Raw genomic sequence first — 21,716 nt, forward strand, 5'->3', positions numbered from 1 at the left:
GGTTTCAGATAACAGAAAGCAACTCCAGCTGGCTTGAGCAGAAAGATTTATTGGAAGGATACAGAGTTACCTCATAGGACCCAAAGGGTTATGACTGGGCCTTGTGTATAAGCTTTAATCAGAAATCCAGTACCATGGGTTTCTCTAGTTCCTTTCTTGTTCCCCTCTTCGTGTCTGTTTCATTTTCTGCTCTCACTGCAAACCAGCTGCCTTGGTTTTCCAGGCCACATGGTGGCAAACACGTCTGCCCCTCGCCCCTGAGTCATAACCACTCATTCGGCCGGAGGAGCGCTGTTCCGCCTCCCTCACTCTCACTCCTGAGGTCTTCCACGGGGAGAGACCGAGCTGATCAGCTTGCATAAATGCCCATCCTTGGGCCATGCAACTGAAGGGAGACCAACAGGGTCACACTGCAGACAGCATCATGTGGCTTGGGGACGAGGGTGGGGCAGGGGCCTGGAAGTGAGAAGCTGGGGCAAAGCTTCCAAGACAAGGATTTGGACGGAGTGTAGAGGGAGTGGTAAGGAGGGAAGGTGACATGAGCAGCTTCTCACGGCCCCTTCTTTTGGTCTGTGCTCTGCCCTGAGAGCCTGGGCCCTCCTAAGCATCAAATCCTCGAGGTGCTCTCCCTCCTAGAGAAGGTCCAGGTCATACTGCTTTCTTCTAAAAAAAGAACAGGGGATGGCCGCCCAGCTCTTATCAACTTCCCCTCCTGTGACCAGCCCTCAGCACACCTGGCTGAGTGCCTAGGGACCAAGCCTATACCCTCAAGATGAATCAGAGTTGACTGATCCAGGGGCCAACTGAAGCCTCTTTCTAGGGTCTTTGCACTTGCACAGATGACGGGCCAATTCCTTTTTAGAATGGTGTGAGGCTGCAGTGACCAGGGGACAGGGGCAGAGTCTGGAGGTGCTTGTGTTACTCGTTCTCATTTTCCTGGAAACCCAGCTGTACCACTACCCTTCCTATGTTGGATTATATAAGCTAGTCCAGTATTTTCTAGTAAATTCCTTTTCTGTCTAAGCTAGTCTGGGTAGGTTTCTGTCACTGAGACCTCACTGAGACCGAAGAGAGCCTGGACTAATCCCGGATCAAGGCAGTTGCCCAATAGCTCTTCCCACACTGGCCTCCTGCCTGCCACTCAACGGGAGGACGTGACCTCTCCCTCTCTCTTGTCATGATTACAGGAAGAAATAAGGTCCAAATAGTGATTGCAATACAAGGTTTTGGTATTCTGGCAATTACTGAAATATAAGCATTTTGTTGGTAGATTACTCTAATTTTTATATTTTAAAAATCTAAAAGCAGTACCACTTATGTACTGAGATGAGGACCAATGACTCAACTATTCAATTTATGATGAAAATACTTGCTGAATAAAACTCTACCCAAAGTCGGAAAGGGCTTTTCATCAGCCAGAACAATTTGTCCTAAAACGCACGTGATGCTCAATGATACCACGGATCCACTTTGTTCTTGAAATAACATTTCACGTGTACTTCTTAATGATTTTCAAAGTTTTCTTCATTTTAGATAGTGTTCAGTATGCTAATTTTGGAATAAGACTTTATTTTTTAACAACCTTTTAATTTTGGAATAGTTTTAGGTTTATAGAAAGATTGTGAAGATAGAATAGAGAGTTCGCATGTACTCACTCACTTTCCCCTATGATGAATATTTTCTATGAGTATGGTACATTTGTCACAATTAATGAACCAATATTGATATAGCATTATGAACTAAAGTGCATACCTTACTAGTGTTTCCCTAACGTCCTTTCTTCTATTCCAGGATCCCCTCCAGAACACCAAATCACATTTAGCTGTTATGTCTCTGTAGGCTCCTCTGATTTATGACAGTTTATTAAGTTTATCTGCTAATACTTTGTGTCAGAAGGATGCTTATTTAATGTTTCTCTTTGACAAATGTACATATTTCCTTGACCTTTAATACTTTTAAAATTTGAATTATATTAGATGTTTTCACAGTGTTGTTAATGTTTAGCATTCTGAACATTTACAGATAAAATATTAGTACTGATATGAGTATTTATTTAAAATAAGTGCTGAATGTCCAGGGTCACAGTTTTTGTTCTAGGACAGCAGTCCCCGGATCCCAGGTATGGATGGGCAGAAAACAGAGGACGGGAACACAGATGGCTAAGGCTCTCGTGGCAGGGCAGAGCCGCCCAGACCCAGGGAGGGCACAGCACAGGGCAGCCGGGCAGCCCAGGGCTTGTTGTTCTGCTGCAGGAACCGCAGGCCCAGGCCATTCTAATGGGTTCTGCAGGTAAGTCTTTTGCCTCCGATATCCTTACTGCACCCTGTCCTTCCTCTGTATGCAGCTGGAGAAGACTTATACTAATGTCAGCTCAATCTGGTTTTTCCATCTTGCACAACCAGCGCCCTAGGGCCATTTTTGCGATGATGATTTTTGATGACTACTAAGGACACATTGTCTTAGAGAAGTCTTAACTTTGTTTTCCAAAAGCCTTGCTCATTGCTTGGAACACAGTCAACACTCAGTTGCATGTACATGCTATTATTTGTTCAACCAAAGCTGAATGCAGGAAGGAAACTGGTACCACTGGCAGTTCCTGACACTAGGAACTGCTGAGGATCAGGGAGGCTGTGGGTAGGGTGGCAAGGACCAGTAACTGAGTGGAGCATCCTGGCTGGCAGCATTGGTCGGGGGGGAGTCGGGGGTTGAGAGTAAAGAGGAGGGGGGTTGGGGGCCATCCCAGTGGCAGTGCAAGCAACTGTGAGCATCTGAGAACCATGATGAAGAGTTTAACGGAAGGTATGCAGCATGACATCATTGGTAGAGTGGGATTCGACATCTAAATATATCACAATCTATTTCGGTCTCCCCACAGGTTGCCCAAAGCAGCACACAATAGTTAGGCTTACTTTTGTCCGTAGTTCATGGCATATTCGAAGTCTTTAAAGCTGACATGACCATCTGAGTCTTGATCTACTTCCCTGGAAAATGAAACAGAAAGTTATTCACAGGTTAGTTTCGTCTCACCTTATGCATCAAGAGCACATCAGAACCTTCATTTCTTTTCATGTCTACGTGAGAGGCACGTATTTTATCTACTTGAATGCTGAGGTTGATGTTTATCTTTTTTTTTTTTTCCTTGATAATACCTAAGGTGTGAAGGAAAGGAAAAGTTATTTATTAAAACCTACAGAAATAATATATTCAATAACTTTAAAGGAATGTCATCAAGTGCACAGGTTATATGAAAAAAGGCAGGAGTGATGATTTTTCTAATCATCCTGCAAATTCTTTCTGTGATACGTCAATAAATACACATGCATTTGTCAACCAAAAACACAATGCAGGAGGCTGCAAAGAAGAAAAGAGTTTATTTAGGGTCTGAAGAATTGCAGTTTGGGAGATACAAATTCGGGTAACCCCGAAAGAGTGTTCAAAGGAAGAGACGAAAAGCCACGGGGTTGTTAAAAGCTGCTTGGTGAAATTTGTGACTGACTCTGACTCAAGTTAGAAGAGATTTGCCCTTGAGGAGTCACACGTTGTTTTAAGGTAAGGGTCCAGTAAATATTTTGCATTTCTGGAAGGTGTTCTGGATGACGTCAACAGGACAAAAGATTTTGATGTGCAGAAGTCACACTTCCTTAATGGTCTCCTGGCTCCATTTTAGAGAACTCTCTTAGCAACACCAACTCCATTTTGATTTTCCTTTCACACATTACACAACAGAAGTGTGGAATAAAGAATTAAGAGATAAGAAAAACATTTGGGGAGTAAATAATAACGATGGGAACAGTGACTGACACCCTGCCTCACACTGTCTTTATATCACCTGTCTCATCAAATCTGTGCACAGATGCCAGGACGGGTCCATTTTACAGACATGGAGCCTAAAGGGGTTCAGTGGTTTCTGAAGGATCATGTTGCTGGTAAGTAACCAGATTTGAAATTCAAATCATGATTGTTAAATTCCCAAACCAGGGCTCTATGCTCTATTCCACATGTCTCCCTATGTAAATAGGATGGTCCAGAGAGAAGCGGTTGTGTTGCAATTCCCATGCAGCTAACTCAAGCTCCGGAAGTTTTCACTGGCTTCATTCATGGCTTCGGAAGCTTGGTTAATTCCTCACAAATACCTGATAAGTTTTTCTGACTCCTATGGAGAGAGGTGAAGATGTGAGCCTCTGGCTGGTCAGCGGAGGGTGTGGGCGGCCTCAGCTGGGTTGTCCGTGTGTGTCGCTACAGACACTGAGACAGGGGCATTGCTCCTTGAACAGGGAGCAGAGGAATGGCACCCAGTCCATCCGGTTAAGATAACACATGGCAGAAGGACAAAATCATGGCATAAGCAATACAGTCAACTGCTACCAGTGAAAGCAGTGTTTAAGAGTGTGTTTGAAAGATAACTGATGAGTTGTGGTCCCAATTCCTCTTTGGGGGGCACTCTAAAACAATGCATTACGTGCCTTATTTGCCTTATTGGGTTGGTGCAAATTATATTTTGTTGAAACGGCAAATGGTATTAACCATGACATAGGGCTTTTTAAAGCAAGGACTGGCTCGAGTAACAAAGCCACTAATCACTGTAATAGTTTTAAAGCAGGCTTTTAAAATATTGAACTCTAAAATAAACTTTCTGAATATTTCATGCCAAAGTCTCTGAAGTCTATAATGGTACTGGATAGAGTGATAATAATTTTTCATTCTTTTGAAGTAGAGAAAATCCCTACTTCTCTGCCCCAGGGCAAAACCATGTTGCAGTATGTTAGTATAAAATGATTGCAGACTGCAGGGGCCATTATTCTTGTTACTTCTTTTGGTAAAATATACATGACGATTTCATGCTATACAGGACCCAAAGCAGAATGTCGGATCTCTTCTGAGGGATTAGAAATAATCAGTATCACATGTTACTGATTACAGAGTATAAATCATCCCTCCTATTAAATTAGATAATTGAAGATTCTTAATATTGCCTACGTATTTCTTCTCAAGGAATTGGATTAGATAAATGGCCTTTTTTCTTCCCACTCTGAACTGATATGATTGAACTATAAATCTCATAGGGTGAGTTAAGTGGATAACCTAGAAAAGTAATATTTAGAATAAACTGTTTCTGATATATATATGTGTGTGTGTGTGTGTGTGTGTATGTGTGTGTGTTCATTCACTTATTGAGATGCTGAATGCTTGTAGAAAAGGAAATCCTTTTGCCTGATTTTCTCAGTAAACAACTTTATTGTAATTCCATTAACTTATTTTTCTTGCTGCCTTTGCCAAAGCTTCCCATCATAAAATGGGCACAGTATAACCAAGAGGTATTAAAATGGAAAAGTTTATTCATAAGGCTTGGAGTGGCGTTTTAATAATGAATGGAGGAACATCATGTTTATATTTAGAATGAGACATGGTAAAATACTGTCTTCAACTTTTCTTCCTCATCACATATATATATGGTCGTCTCAAGGAGAATGAAAAGGAAATTCACATTTCAGAGCTATAATTTTAAAAGCTAAAATACTGTTTTTCATTGCAGACGGAATTATTCCCAAGAAGGAAAGTTTCACAGCACCCACACTCAAGTCACCATGTGATGGACGAGCAGATGTGGCAGGTGGGTAGAATTAGTGGTATGCTGAGGAGATGAAGAAAACGTCATTAGGTAAAACGTTTCATTGTTTCTGTTTACAGTGTTTAACCCTAAAAGGAGTATACTCTCCTTATGAAACTAGAGCGTGCTGTCTTGGTGTCACCAACATACATTCAGCACTGAAATATTCCACCACCGTCACTCCAACTAGAAATAAACTCTGGGAAGGCAAGAACTTTCTCTTGTTTGCTGCTGTGTCCCCACCTCTTAGCCCATAGCGGGTAATGAATGTTTGCAGAGTGAATGCATTTGTGGAGTAAATGAATCTGGGGAAACAGTGGACCACATTTCGGAATATCTACTGCCTCCCAGGAGGTTTGGGGGGATTAAAGAAAGTATATCATCACTGTTTTTATAGAGTCTAAAATACTAGCCAGAGAAATAATAACACACTGAAGAAGGCACCTAGGAGCCATCACTCAGGGACCAATAAGGAACGGTCAATTGTGGTCTCCATGCCCCACCACATTTTGTAAATACAGACCAGGTAGAGAGCGACCAAGTAAGACATGGACTCTGAAAGATGAGGTTGCTTAGTAGAGCAATGGATGGAAGGAACCCCTTGAGTGTCAGGCTGAACAATTTAGAGATAAAAGAGCTGGAAACTGGAAACCAAGGCAGAGCACTGGACACATCCGCGTCTAACCTGCCCTGTAGCTGAAGTCCAAGCACTTGAAGCCACTTAACTAACTTCTCTTTTACTGGACATGTGGCTATAGACATAGATATAGATACATGCATATATACACACATACATACATGCTTATATTTCACAACTGTCTTTTTAAAGGAATGAACAAAGTTTATACAGATGGATGAGAGGAAAATAAATTGCTATGAACAACAATAACTGCTTTCTAGACATGTAAATCCAGTTAAATTAAAGGCTTTTTGGTTTGCTTGGTTTTGAGATGCAAAGGGAGAGCTGGAATTGATGTGGGGAGTACAGACTCAAGAGAGCTGAACTGCTCTGTGTAACTTAGTATGAACAATATAGGACCATCTGGGAGGAAGGAGATGATGAGCAAGATAAGACAGGATGCAGGGAGAAGGGCTACTGAGGGGTAGGGAGGAGGCTGGGATGCTATACGATGGGAATTGGCCCAAGAAAAAGGCCCCAGTGATCAAAGGTCCTTTAATTAACTGCTACGTTTACAGTGTGCTCCGAAGTTGTTCGTGTTGCATGTTATAACCTCTCCTTTATCTTCACCAAGGGCTTGACAGGCACACAGTCTAAGGGGGGATGGTGTGTTTGGGGAGTGTGTGCTGAGTTCGGCACTGGAGATGAGTTCTGTCTGAGCGGGTGCAGTAGCGAGCAACAAAAGTGGGGTATGGTAAGATGACCATCAACTGAATTAACTCAGAGAGATGAGAACTCAGAGCCACAGGCCTTCCAGAAATTTGCAAAACCCTGGGAAGTGCTTTAAAATTCCATAGGATATGGAATGGGAGTCCCAGGCAATACTATCTGGACTTTGAAGGGCAGAAGACCCAGGGTGACAATGGTATACATTGAGAATTTCAGGCAGGACTAGACTCTGTCCATTCAGCTGAATTCCAATAGTTTTCATATCTGTTAAAATACAAACATTTTTTGACTCATCAGATAAGTGGTTATAATTACTTTTATCACCATGAGCTTTAGCATTTGTCTCTTTACATCCTGAATTGTTAAGCAAGATTCTGCTCTTTCCTTTTTTTTTTTTTAAACATCGTTATTGGAGTATAATTGCTTTAAAATGGTGTGTTAGTTTCTGCTTTATAACAAAGTGAATCAGTTATACATATACATATGTCCCCACATCTCTTCCATCTTGCGTCTCCCTCCCTCCCACCCTCCCTATCCCACCCCTCTAGGTGGTCACAAAGCACAGAGCTGATCTTCCTGTGCTATGCGGCTGCTTCCCACTAGCTAGCTATTTTACGTTTGGTAGTGTATATATGTCCATGCCACTCTCTCACTTTGTCACAGCTTACCCTTCCCCCTCACTATATCCTCAAGTCCATTCTCTAGTAGGTCTGTGTCTTTATTCCTGTCTTGTCCCTAGGTTCTTCATGACCATTTTTTTTCTTTTTAGATTCCATATATATGTGGTAGCATACGGTATTTGTTTTTCTCTTTCTGACTTACTTCACTCTGCATGACAGAATCTAGGTCCATCCACCTCACTATAAATAACTCAATTTCGTTTCTTTTTATGGCTGAGTAAAATTCCATTGTATACATGTGCCACCCCTTCTTTACCCATTCATCTGTTGATGGACACTTAGGTTGCTTCCATGTCCTGGCTACTGGAAATAGAGCTTCAATGAACATTTTGGTACATGACTCTTTTTGAAATATGGTTTTCTCAAGGTGTATGCCCAGTAGTGGGATTGTGGGGTCGTATGGTAGTTCTAATTTTAATTTTTTAAGGAACCTCCGTACTGTTCTCCATAGTGGCTGTATCAATTTACATTCCCACCAACAGTGCAAGAGGGTTCCCTTTTCTCCACACCTTCTCCAGCATTTATTGTTTGTACATTTTTTGATGATGGCCATTCTAACCGGTGTGAGATGATGTCGCATTGTAGTTTTGATTTGCATTTCTCTAATGATTAGTGATGTTGAGCATTCTTTCATGTGTTTGTTGGCAATCTGTACATCTTCTTTGGAGAAATGTCTATTTAGGTCTTCTGCCTATTTTTGGATTGGGTTGTTTTTTTGATATTGAGCTGCATGAGCTGCTTGTAAATTTTGGAGATTAATCCTTTGTCAGTTGCTTCATTTGCAAATATTTTCTCCCATTCTGAGAGTTGTCTTTTCGTCTTGTTTATCGTTTCCTTTGCTGTGCAAAAGCTTTGAAGTTTCATTAGGTCCCATTTGTTTATTTTTGGTTTTATTTCCATTTCCCTAGGAGGTGGGTCAAAAAGGATCTTGCTGTGATTTATGTCATAGAGTGTTCTGCCTATGTTTTCCTCTAAGAGTTTGATAGTGTCTGGCCTTACATTTAGGTCTTTAATCCATTTTGAGTTTATTTTTGTGTATGGTGTTGGGAGTGTTCTAATTTCATTCTTTTATGTGTACCTGTCCAGTTTTCCCAGCACCACTTATTGAAGAGGCTGTCTTTTCTCTACTGTATATTCTTGCCTCCTTTATCAAAGATCACAAGCACTGAAATTGAAACTGTGATTAAAAGTCTTCCAACAAACAAGAGCCCAGGACCAGATGGCTTCACAGGCAAATTCTATCAAACATTTAGAGAAGGGCTAACACCTATCCTTCTCAAACTTTTCTAAAATATAACAGAGGGAGGAACACTCCCAAACTCATTCTACGAGGCCACGGTCACCCTGATACCAAAATCAGACAAAGATGTCACAAAGAAAGAAAACTACAGGCCAATATCACCGATGAACACAGATGCAAAAATCCTCAACAAAATACTGGCAAACAGAATCCAACAGAACATTAAAAGGATCATACACTATGATCAAGTGGGGTTTATCCCAGGAATGCAAGGATTCTTCAATATACACAAATCAATCAATGTGATACATCATATTAACAAACTGAAGGAGAAAAACCATATGATCATCTCAATAGATGCAGAGAAAGCTTTCAACAAAATTCAACACCAATTTTTGATAAAAACCCTCCAGAAAGTAGGCATAGAGGGAACTTTCCTCAACATCATAAAGGCCATATATGACAAACCCACAGCCAACATCGTCCTCAATGGTGAAGAACTGAAACAATTTCCACTAAGATCAGGAACAAAACAAGGTTGCCCACTCTCACCACTCTTATTCAACATAGTTTTGGAAGTTTTAGCCACAGCAATCAGAGAAGCAAAGGAAATAAAAGGAATCCAAATCGGAAAAGAAGTAAAGCTGTCACTGTTTGCAGATGACATGATTCTATACATAGAGAATCCTAAAGATGCCACCAGAAAACTACTAGAGCTTATCAACGAATTTGGTAAAGTAGCAGGATACAAAATTAATGCACAGAAATCTCTTGCATTCCTATACACTAATGATGAAAAATCTGAAGTGAAATTAAGAACACTCCCATTTACCATTGCAACAAAAAGAATAAAATATCTAGGAATAAACCTAAGGAGACAAAAGACCTGTATGCAGAAAATTATAAGACATTGATGAAAGAAATTAAAGATGATACAAATAGATGGAGAGATATACCATGTTCTTGGATTGGAAGAATCAACATTGTGAAAATGACTATACTACCCAAAGCAATCTACAGATTCAATGCAATCCGTATCAAACTACCACTGGCATTTTTCACAGAACTAGGACAAAAAAATTCACAATTTGTATAGAAACACACAAGACCCCGAAAAGCCAAAGCAATCTTGAGAACGAAAAACGGAGCTGGAGGAATCAGGCTCCCTGACTTCAGACTATACTACAAAGCTACAGTAATCAAGACAATATGGTACTGGCACAAAAACAGAAATATAGATCAATGGAACAGGATAGAAAGCCCAGAGATACTCTTTCCTTTTGTGATGCAGTGTGGACTTAGCCCAGACTAGATATGTTCCTGTAAACTAGAGGCTAAGTGGCCCCCCACCTTGAAGGAGCCAGGGTTTCACACTGTGAATTTTTTTATTAAGCTCAGCACCAGTGCTGCTCTAATATTACATTCTAAAGAAAAACATAGGTTGTTTTTAAATTTTAAAAATACATAAATAGCAAATGTTTCTCACAAGTAGTAAATTTACATCATACCAATTTCTTATAATGTTTTGAAAATAATTTTTGTCGTAAAATAATTCAAGATGGGCTTCCCTGGTGTCACAGTCATTAAGAATCCTCCTGCCAATGCAGGGGACACGGGTTCAAGCCCTGGTCTGGGAAGATCCCACGTGCTGCAGAGCAACTAAGCCTGTGCACCACAACTACTGAGCCTGCACTGTGGACCCCGTGAGCCACAACTACTGAAGTCTGAGTGCCTAGAGCCCGTGCTCTGCAACAAGAGAAGCCACCACAAGGAGTAGCCCGTGCACCGCAACAAAGAGTAGCTCCCACTCACTGCAACTAGAGAAAGCCCGTGTGCAGCAACGAAGACCCAAAGCAGCCAAACATAAATAAATAAAATTTTTAAAAATAAAATAATCATTCAAGAGTGCCCCATGGCCAGGTCTCCAAAGCCAGATTTCAAATTGGAGTGCGTGCTTTTGCTCAAGTTACTTTAAAAAAAAAAGAAGAAGAAGGAAGGAAGGAAGGAAAGAAAGAAACGAAGAGAAAGGAATTGAAACAATGGAATATTCTCTATTAAAATGATGTAAAGACTATACAAGTGACATTTTTAAGTAGAAACAAGAATACAAACTATATATAACTGCAATCTTATAAACACGTATATTCATTTGGGCAGAAGTTGAAGATTATAGGCTAAACACAAACTTGTCTTATGGGTTATTTTGGCTTAAAACAGTCTTTAATATTCATCTCTTTTTCAATTAAAGGAAGGAATTTTTTTTCTTTTTGGTCTGAATTTTCTAAACAAGTGACCTTATTTATGTATAAATCCTCAACAGCTAGAGCAGGATTTCTCAGGGTCGGTGCTGCTGACATTTTGGGCTGGATCATTCTTTGCTGTGGGAGCTGTCCTGCACACTGTAGGATGTTTAGCAGCATCCTTGGTTTCTACCCACTAGATGCCAGTAGGACTCTCCCCCAGCCCTCCCCGGCTATAACAGTCAAAAATGTCTCCCCGGGCTTCCCTGGTGGCGCAGTGGTTGAGAATCTGCCTGCCGATGCAGGGGACACGGGTTCGTGCCCCGGTCTGGGAAGATCCCACATGCCGCGGAGCGGCTGGGCCCGTGAGCCATGGCCGCTGAGCCTGCGCGTCCGGAGCCTGTGCTCCGCAACGGGAGAAAAATAAAATGTCTCCCCTCATTGCCAAGTGTCTTCTGGGGGGACAAAACCATCCCTGATTGAAAACCACTGAGCTAGAGGAGCCAAAGTCGGAGGCAATTCTCTGGAACATTCCAGCTAAATCTATACTTACTAGAAAATTGCTTTAAAGACTTTTTTTTTCTAAACAAGTGATTTCAGGGCAGAGGAGGCATATGTTTCTTGGACAGATTAAGCAGATAATTGCCTCAACACTCTGCCTCGCCGACACTAAGGTTTTGAATGGAGCCCAGAGAAGAACGCAAGCTTTGCCTTCTTCTGGTGATAACAGAGCCAGTGGCGGGCATATCTGTGTTCGCAGCACATACACTGACAGTCGGCAATTATTTTGAGTCACTGTGATAGTTACACGGGGTGTTGAAAGTTGACGCTGCATTTGATTCACCTGAAACATGAATGAGAAATTTAATGTGGAGGCAAAGATGTAAATGAGAAAAGTTTTCTGAGTGGAATTTTTGGGGCAGGGAAAAGGGAGAGAGGCCTTCTTTCTGATTCTTTACGGAATAATTTAAAGGAAAGTCAGAACTACCATTATATTAGGGACAAAGCCATCATACTGACTGAACAGTGAGAGTAAAAATTACCCTCCAAGCAAGGAGCCCCTGCTGGGCATGAGAGGACCCGCCAATTGAAGATGCGATGCTGACAGCTCCTCCCGCAAGCAGCCTTCTCTTCTGAGGACCCTGCCGGTTCTCCTCACTGGCGTGCTTGCCTCTTTGTTGATGAGAGTCCTGCAGGGCTCGACAGCAATTCAGTCGGTGATGTGTTTATTAATTTTACCTTTTTAGAGACGTGTTGTTATAAAGCAGAAACGAACACACCACTGTAAAGAAATTATACTCCAATAAAGATGTTAAAAAGAAAGAAAGAAAGAAAGAAAAGCCATTCAGACACCCAGGAAAGACAGAAGAGCCACGTAGATGGTTTCTGGTCCTCTGCAGGTTCCTACATGGCTCTGGCAGATGCCTTCCCTTTAGTGTGTGTTGCACCCCCTTCGTGCCCCGCCTCACACTCGCCACCCATCTTTTGCTCCAGCCTTTGCTGGGGGTGCCTCGCGTCACCAGGTACCTCCCGCTGTCCACCTGGGTTTCCCTGGAATCACCTGGGCGGGGCCTAACCCTTACAGCCCTGAAGTATGAAAAAAGGAGTTAACGCCCCATAGGTGACCCTTGACCAATGAGGGGACAGGCGTCAATGGATAACCACTTTCCCTCGGTCCCTCTGAGGGTCTCTCGGCTCATGGGAGGTTCTGGTGGGACTGAGTCGCTCACAGATGTAACAACCGCGGTAAGAGGTCCTTGCGCCGGTTTGCTTTCATTACCTGTTCTGCTCTTGCACACCAAGGTTGTGCCCCAAGCAAGCAACCTGCAATGCAAGCCCTCATCCGAAGCTCTGCTTTCAGAGAGATCCCAGGCTGACACAGTGAAAAGTTTATTTTGAGAGATGACGTTCTCAGGGGCATTTAAATTGCCGTCATCAACAGCATATGTCACATCAGATTCTCATTCAAGTAAAAGGGGACTCACTATTGAAACAGATCAGTTTCTTCTATGTGCAAAATGATTTTTAGAGCAAATTAAATATTCCCTTTAAGAAGAGCTCTGAAGGTTGAAGTTCCAGGCAGTTGAAATGCCAAAGTCAACCAGAAAAAGAGAGCAGCATTCTCTTCATTGTATCATATGCATGTCTTACTTACTATCTAGCCTGCCAACAATAAATGGTATTATTAGACTTTAGGTGAGGACAATATATTCCTCAGTATAAGAGACTTCTTCTGCCACTTGGATGCAGAGGTACAGCTATGGACTGGCTGTGGGCAGGTGGTGGAATTGGCCATTGAGGATGAACTGTGGAGGATAAAAGGATGGCCAGGAACAAAGAATGACACAAGCCAGGCAAAACTTTGGCCTCATTAGGATCAGGCTCAGCCTACTAGATGAAAGACACAGTGGATGCTGTCAGCTACTTCCCCAGCATCTATGCCCCCATCCCCTGTGCTACTCAGCAGCTGTGTGATTTGGGTGGACGGGTTCCCACTCCAAGCTCCAGAAGGGGGATCCCACTGGCCTAATAAGCCAACCAATTTAATCCCACTCTCCTTAGTGTGGTGACTGGTTTAAGGATTCGCTGGTTGATTAGTTCGTGGCATTCCTCCCCTGACCACTGGTGATGGGCAAAGAGTTGGGTCAACCATAATGAAGCCTGGAAATTTTGTTTGCGAGCTGAGAAAGGAGAAGCTCTTTCAGCTGGGATGCAGAGGTGACACGATATTACAATGGTCCTTTTCCTACCACAAGAGTACGAAGTCCACAACAGTGCTATGAGCCATTGATCCAAAAATTTTTGCACCTGCTTTTCATTGTCAATTATCAGCCTGAAAATGGAGCTATACACAGGGAAGGGAAGAATCAGAAAAATTAGAGTGAATTGGAGCCTAATCAACCAGGCCTGAAGCATGCCCAATTTCAAAACTCTTAGTCACCTGATCCAATAAACTCCCTGGGTTGTTAAAGGAAGTATGAAATGGATTTCCTGGTACTTGCAAATAAAAGTGTCCTGACATGCCAGGTATCCCATCTGAAATCTTTTCTAAACCTTATAATATCTGGAACTTGGTAGACATAGAGTAGACACTCATAAATTCAATATTTTTGAAATAATTATTCCATTTTGAAAGAAACCCTAAAATAACTCAGATTTTTCTCTTTAGGTGCCATCTCAAGATTCTGGATTATTCTCCACAGTTCTGCCTTCTAAAGAAGTTACTTCCTTGCTGTAATCCAACAAAAATCTTTGTTTACAGTGGCTTAACTGTGATTATGTGCTGAAAGAAGGTATTGATGGGACCGATATGGTTTTTCCCTAAAGAGTGACAGGATAGATTCTCCAGTCCAAGAAAAAGAAAGAAGAAAGGAAAATGGATGTGAAATGCAGTCACAGCTGGCAAAAGTGATTAACCATAAATAATGACTCACTTTTTCCTATTTACTAGGTTTTTAAAACGAGGAGTCTTATGTAAAGCTAGAGATATTTTAAAAGGAGGAAAGAATGTACTTTCAGTATGCCTGATTATTGACTACTTGTGTGCATGTGGATAAATGCAATCAACATACAGCCCAAAGTCTCATTTCTGGCAAAGAGTTTCATATTCCTTCTCTATCAAGTGTTTTAGCAGAACTGTTAATAAATAGTGACATGATCTTTTTTTCTCAGTTTGAATCTCTGGAAGAGAAATTGTGATGGAAGAAAATAGCATGGATCAGACAGCTTTAAGGATAAAGAACAAAAACAAAAGTGAGCCTCTTTGGACTAAGCATAAAAAATCTGGTTCCTGTACTTTTGGGTCACTAGGTCCTCCGTTCTCTCCCCACGCCATATCTGTGTGAGAGGCTTACTCTGAATGCAGCAGGGAGGCAGTGTGATCCACCAGAAAAGGCCTAGGAGTGAGCTTTCATCTTAGCGAGGCTAGGTGACCCTGGGCAAGTGTCTCAGCAGCTGTGAATCTCAAGCTTCTCACTGGTCAAGCTGCTCGACTACGGTTGCTAAGATTTCATACAGCTGTACATTTTGATGAATCTATGCTGGATCTTAATCTACAACTAGTGTCTTTGTACCGAAAGTCTAAAAAGGCAAGCCAACCCCCGTTAGCCATTTTTAGCCTTTAAAAAGTAGTTTGAGGGCTTCCCTGGTGGCGCAGTGGTTGCGAGTCCGCCTGCCGATGCAGGGCACACGGGTTCGTGCCCCGGTCTGGGAAGATCCCACATGCTGCGGAGCGGCTGGGCCCGTGAGCCACGGCCGCTGAGCCTGCGCGTCCGGAGCCTGTGCTCCGCAATGGGAGAGGCCACGACAGTGAGAGGCCCGCGTACCGCAAAAAAAAAAAAAAAAAAAAATGTAGTTTGAGCCTTTAACCCACAGACAGTTATAAGGAACCATAAACATATATACATGTAAAAGGGAAAAAAATGATCCTGCCTTCAATAGTATGAAATATGAATGGAGATAAAGCCATTTCTATTTCAAATATATAATCACCTCAGCTGAGATATCTAGTATCATCTTGAACTTGATTATGAGATAACAGAAATGGGACAGAGATGGCAATCATTTAATCTCTTAAGAACAGCTATTTTGAAGAGCTTTTCACTCTATGCTCAATAGATTTCTAGCAGGTTATGCTCTGGCTAGAAAGAAAGCATAATGATGAGGAAAATTATGTTTTCAATAACACAGGCTTTTACACTACAAGTTCCTCCACAAAGGAGGCAATAAAATGAACTCTGACCACTTTAACTGATGGCATAATGGCTCCATGAACAGAAGGGGCCTCTCTGAAAGCAACAAGTTCATATCCTTGATTGGAGGTTTAGGAATGAGCTGAACTTTCAAGTGTAATGTAGGAAAGATTACATACTTCCAGACAAGAAAGCTGAGTATTAGGGGGTTCAGATGCTTGGAGAGACGGACTAAAAGAATAAAGCTTAATAAGCTTCATTTTGCTAATGCAACAAATAGAGTTGAAGTTGAAACATGAACTATAAACACTGAGCCATGTATAAATGCCCTGCTAATAATGCTGTTAGCCACTGTCAGATAGGAAGCTTGCTGTTTTAAAAAGCACACTTCCCCGGAGTCAGAAAGCACCAATTGTCAGATAATGCTTATTTTCCCTAGTAGTATAAGGTTTTCGAGAAGAATATACTTTAAATAATATATGATGGGGGACTGTGGAATGTTTTGTTTGCTTATTTCAAATTGGTGGGGATAAACAGGTTGGTAGGAAAAGGAGCTGGGATCACTGACTATCCATTTATCCATCTGGGAATGGCTGGAGTCTGTTTCCATGGCAGAGCCTGCTATGTGTTCAACAAAACTTATTTCCTTCTCTTCCTGAGAACGTAGCTAAACCACATTTTCCAGCCTCCCTTGCAATTAGACGGGACTGGGAGTTCTGGCAACAGAAGGATAATAATATAATAATATAGAAACAAAGAATATCCATTGCTCCATCTAATTAAAAGCACTCACATTTCAAAGGAGTGTACAGGACCTGACAGTCACCCCAGGGACTCTGGCACAGCCAGATCCTGAAAGATATTCTCATACTGTGTTAGAAGAGACTCACAGTAATCCAAGGGATTAACTCTATATAGCTTGGTAGAGGAACAATATTTTAAAATTCTATCAAGTCAGGGTGGTTTTTTTTTTTTCATTAAATGAGAGTACAGGAATTTATAAAAATTAAGATTTTTAACTGCTTACACTGTAGTTTTAAATAATCCACTAGGGAAAATAAGATTTTATATCTCAGGCCAGTTCTCAATGATATGCATCACTGAGCCAACAGAAAATCTGGCCTTACTTCATAATTGCAATAAATTATTTATGTTTTTGTTTACAGCATACTCTCAGCATTTAAAACCTCTGGGTCTGTGGACAATAATAAGCAATATAAAAAATGAATAACACTTCATAATGAAACAATTCCCTCAGATGATCGGAAGTAGCCTATTAATAAAGCCCACCTATAATCACAAAGTCACACCAAGTGGAATAACCACAAGGGCTTTTTTAGAATTGCAGTCGAAATACAACTCCAGTGGAAAGAGATGAAAGTTCAGAGGGCATATGGCAAGTGTTTAGAAAATCATGAAATACAAAGAGAATGAACATGGCCAAATTAATCAAATCCTAGGCTAAGACCAAGGGACTCCAAGTGCAACTGCAGAGGGGATATTTTAGGACTAGAACCTGGAAGGGCTTCTTCACACAACAGCTAGAAAACAGGACTCCTTTTCTATCCCTGAACTAATAATTCCCAAGGTTGGTATGGGGATGGGGGAAGAAGAGGGGATGTACCCCGCTTAATGAGGTCTCACAAAGTACACGACACCCCCCCGTTCCAATCCTCACGGGCCTCTCCCCTCCCGTTCAGCACTGAGAATCACTCTCCAGCGGGGTGACCACAGTGCCAGAAGCTGGCATGACATTTGCCTTCTGAGCGGGTGGGAGGGTTGGAGAGAGTCTCCGGAGGTCTCAGGCTGAGAACAGAAGCTGGCTCAAGGAGGGTTTCAGTAATGCGTAAATCACCAAGGGACATTAGGAGTGTGTTGGGGGGTAGGGGTGGGGCCCTTCTTAGCCTTGGGAAGAAAACGGACTCTCCCATAAATGGCCACAGCAATACTGATTTCAGGGGTTCAAATTACTGGTCCCAACCAGCGTGACGTTTTCTACCCATTATCTAGTCTCTCCTGCCCACAGGCAGGGCCACATCACTGATTACGGAGTATTTCAGCCACTAAAAAAGATCCCGATCATCATTAAAGATACAAAGTGTTGATCTGTGCTGGCTAAGTGAGGTAAAATGTTTGTGCCCTTCTAGTTAGAACTCAACGAGGCTATTTCAGGATATTTATTAAACCAATTAAGTATTTACATTATGCTCAAGCAAAGAGGCACAGTCACAGAGTACATAAATATGAGAAGATGAAAACAAGAAAATTCATGTTGGGAAAACTGTTTTTCCGGTTTCCTCGAATTGGGTGCAGAGGACGCACTGACTGTTTGGGAATGAGTTTGCGTTGAGCAGGCATCAGTGGTGACCTCGTGACCACCTGCACACATCTTTTTGCTGTGGTTGAACTAAGGTAACCAGGAAAAGTTCATCACCTCCCCAGATGTCTTCCTTGTGGGGTGTACAGTCTACATCTTGGAAAGTGGTGATTAAGGGCTGGAAAGACAATTTAGGAAATCTTCAAAGCCTAAACGAAATGGGTCTATTCCTACAGTTTTCCCCCTCAATTAAAATTTTTAGTGCCATGATGATGATGAACCCAAACTACAAATACTTTCTTTAGCCTACAGTGCACATGTGGTAAAGGAGTCCATGTTTTCTCAAATACAGTGATAGTCCGTGAATACTGGACCACCTGTGTTATATTATTACTAGTTTTCCTCCTCACTTGACTGTAAACTTGCAGTAGGCAGAGACCACATACATGTTCACTGTGCTGTTCTGAGACTTGATGCAGTGCCTGACACCCACGCTGGCATTCAAGAAACATGTGCTGTATATATGAACATGTGAATAGGAAAGTTTGGAAATGGGAGAAAAGAAATGTCACTTACCATCCCATGATATTAAACCAGTTGCTATGATCATTGTGGCACTTTTCTTTCTGATTAGGGTAAGAACTTCTGTATTCTGCTCTTTTAAATGTGCTATAAACATTTCCCCCGTTGTTATAGTCTTTATTATTTCCATTTTTAATGGATGTATATGATTTTATCAAATGGAATTATAATAATTTACTTATTTGTTGGACTTTTTTTTTTTTGGCATGCGGGCTTCTCACTGTTGTGGCCTCTCCTGCCGTGGAGCACAGGCTCCGGACGCGCAGGCTCAGCAGCCATGGCTCACGGGTCCAGCCGCCCCGCGGCATATGGGATTCTTCTGTATCGGGGCACGAACCCGTGTCTCCTGCATCGGCAGGCGGACTCTCCACCACTGCGCCACCAGGGAGGCCCCTATTTGTTGGACTTTTGAAATGCCCCAGTCTTTTTGCTTTTATAGCTGTGTCAATGAACACATTCACTAAAAATGCTTTTTCTGAGAAACAGATTCTTGAGTTCATTTACTTATTCATCAGACACACACTAAAAGCCACTATGGACCAAGTGCATTAGGTTCTGAAGATGTAGGGGTGAGCAGAAAAGAAATAGAGCCCCTTGCAGCTTTTAGTTCAGCCAGCGAGAGAATTAAATAATTCTACAAGAAAGTAGAAGCACCAGTGTGCTAAGTGCCCTGCAGGAGAAACAGAAGGTGGCGAAGTGCAGGGCAGGGACGAATTGCCCGGCAGAGGGGACAGCATGCACAAGGGCCTCACGGCAAGAGACAGCAAGTACATTCAAGGAACTGGAAGACGCAATGTGGCCGGAGTACAGAGCGGGGATGAGCATGGAGCCCAATGAGGCTGAGGATGAATGGAATGAAACTGCTCAGGACCTGGTGGGCCACTTAAGGATTCTGGCTATAATCCAAAGAGCTATGGGAAGCTGCCAAAGTGCTTCAAGGAGAGGGCTAATGTGCTTAAATATACATTTTGAAAGTTCATCCTTGCTGAGGTAGGCAGAATGATGGCCCTCCAAAGATGTCCATGTTCTAATCCCTGGAGCGTATGGTTGTGTTCCATGGGAAAAGGGGGATAGAGTTGTAGATGGAATTAAGGCCGCTGACCTTAAAACGGAAGAGTATCCTAGATGATCCAGGTGGGCCCAATGTAATCTCAAGGATCTTTAAAGGAGGAAGAGGGAAGTAAGTAGAAGACTCAGGAATGAGTCAGAGAGAGATTGGAAGATGCTAAGCTGCTGGCTTTGAAAACGGAGGAAGGTGCCCTGAGCCAAGGAATGCAGGTGGCCTCCAGAAGCTGGAAAAGGAGAGGAAGTGGATTTTCCCCTAGAGCCTCTAGCTGTAATGCAGCCCAGCTGACATCTTGATTTTGGCCCAGGGAGGCCCGTTTTGGATCCCTAACCTCTAGTATGGAAAGCTAACAAATGTGTGTTAAGTCACTAAGTCTGGGGTAATTCGTTACAGCAGCCGTAGGAAATTAATACAAGGGGACAGATCGTGGGTTCTGTTTTGGATAGTTGAGTTTCACATGTCCTCAACACAAAGAATAGGGACATTTGGAAGCATTCATCTATTTAGCTACTTTTCTAATAAGTTACATGATCTGTAAAGAAATTTGACTTTTCACGACCCCAGTTTTATCATATATAAAAACAAGTTTTATTTAAGGTCGGTTCTACTTCTAAATCTCTGAGTTTATAAGCTTGAAAAGAAACAAATATGCTTTTCCCTTAGATTCCTGTCAGTACTTGGCAGTCATTCGGGAAAAAGTGATATTAAAAATAGTGGATCTAAACTAAAGGGGGAAAAGATTCCATTAAAAAACGCACCCCATATATAAAATTATCTTTAAATACCTTAATAAGAAATGTGTTGAATTTACATAAAGAAAACTACAAAATTCCATGGAGACCTACAAAAGGGTATTTTAAAATGTCCATATGTGTGTTCCTGGATGGGAAGCCTGAACGTTGTAAACATGCCAAATTCTTCCCAATTAATTTATAAGTTGAACGCAATTTTCATCGGAACCCCACAGGGAGGTTTTTGGAACTCCGCAAAAATGATTCTACCATCCATCTGGAAAATAAACAGGCAGGAAGAGCTGAGAACAATTTGAAAACAAGAAATACCAGGTTTTAGAACATATTATAAGAACTGGGGGAAAAAGTGTGTCCTTGGTGTAAGAGTAAGGGAAGAGAGTAGATCACAGCCTGGAAAGGTCCCCTAGGATGTAAAAGAACTCAATACAGAATATAATAAGCAAGACATTATATATAGGGCTTCCCTGGTGGCGCAGTGGTTGAGAGTCCGCCTGCCGATGCAGTGGACACGGGTTCGTGACCCGGTCCGGGAAGATCCCACATGCCGTGGAGCGGCTGGGCCCGTGAGCCATGGCCGCTGAGCCTGCGCGTCCGGAGCCTGTGCTCCACAACGGGAGAGGCCGCAACAGTGAGAGGCCCGCGTACCGCAAAAAAAAAAAAAAAAAAAAAAAAAAGACATTATATATAAATAGGGGCTATCTAGTAAATGATAAGGGGGAAACTGGCTTGCAATTTGGAAACAAAAATGTTTAGATCATCACCCCATGCTAAATACCCAACTAAATTCCAAAGCACTAAACAATCTTAAAATTCAAAGCAACCAAGAAAATGCAAATGGATATTAACCTGGCCTCTAGATAGGAAAACTTTCTCAGTATAAAAGCAGTGGGAAAAAATTGCAAAGGAAAAGATCACAGGTTTGAATATATGAAAACTTAAAACTTTGCAGATCAAAAAATCATCATAAAATAAAAGGAAAACAGCACACTGGGAATAATAGTTGTGATGAAAATAGAAACAGGTCAATATTCTCATCATAGAAAAGAGGTAAATGACATGGATAGATAATTCACAGAAGAGGGAACAGGAAGAGCTAATCAACATGTGAAAATGTTCAATATTACTAGCAAGCAGGGAAACAGAACCAAACATGAGATATACTGTTTTCCACCTATTAGATTATCAAAGATTT

General features: G+C 41.9%; 1 protein-coding gene across 9 annotated transcripts in view; it reads right to left on the reverse strand.

The window, feature by feature from the left end:
* The window catches only part of EFCAB11 (EF-hand calcium binding domain 11), a 189,670-nt gene that overhangs the window by 41,451 nt on the left and 126,503 nt on the right, over positions 1-21,716 (reverse strand). For 8 of the 9 annotated variants that reach the window (XM_030883605.2, XM_030883607.3, XM_060293657.1 and 5 more), the window contains exon 6: positions 2,910-2,981. In XM_030883605.2, coding sequence (XP_030739465.2) covers positions 2,910-2,981 — 72 coding nt within the window. Of the gene's footprint in view, positions 1-2,905; positions 2,982-21,716 lie in introns of those variants that run through there. The other variant, XM_030883608.2, reaches the window with a different exon arrangement.

The sequence above is a fragment of the Globicephala melas genome, chromosome 2 (genome assembly GCF_963455315.2).
Source record: "Globicephala melas chromosome 2, mGloMel1.2, whole genome shotgun sequence".
In the NCBI taxonomy this organism is placed as follows: domain Eukaryota; kingdom Metazoa; phylum Chordata; class Mammalia; order Artiodactyla; family Delphinidae; genus Globicephala; species Globicephala melas.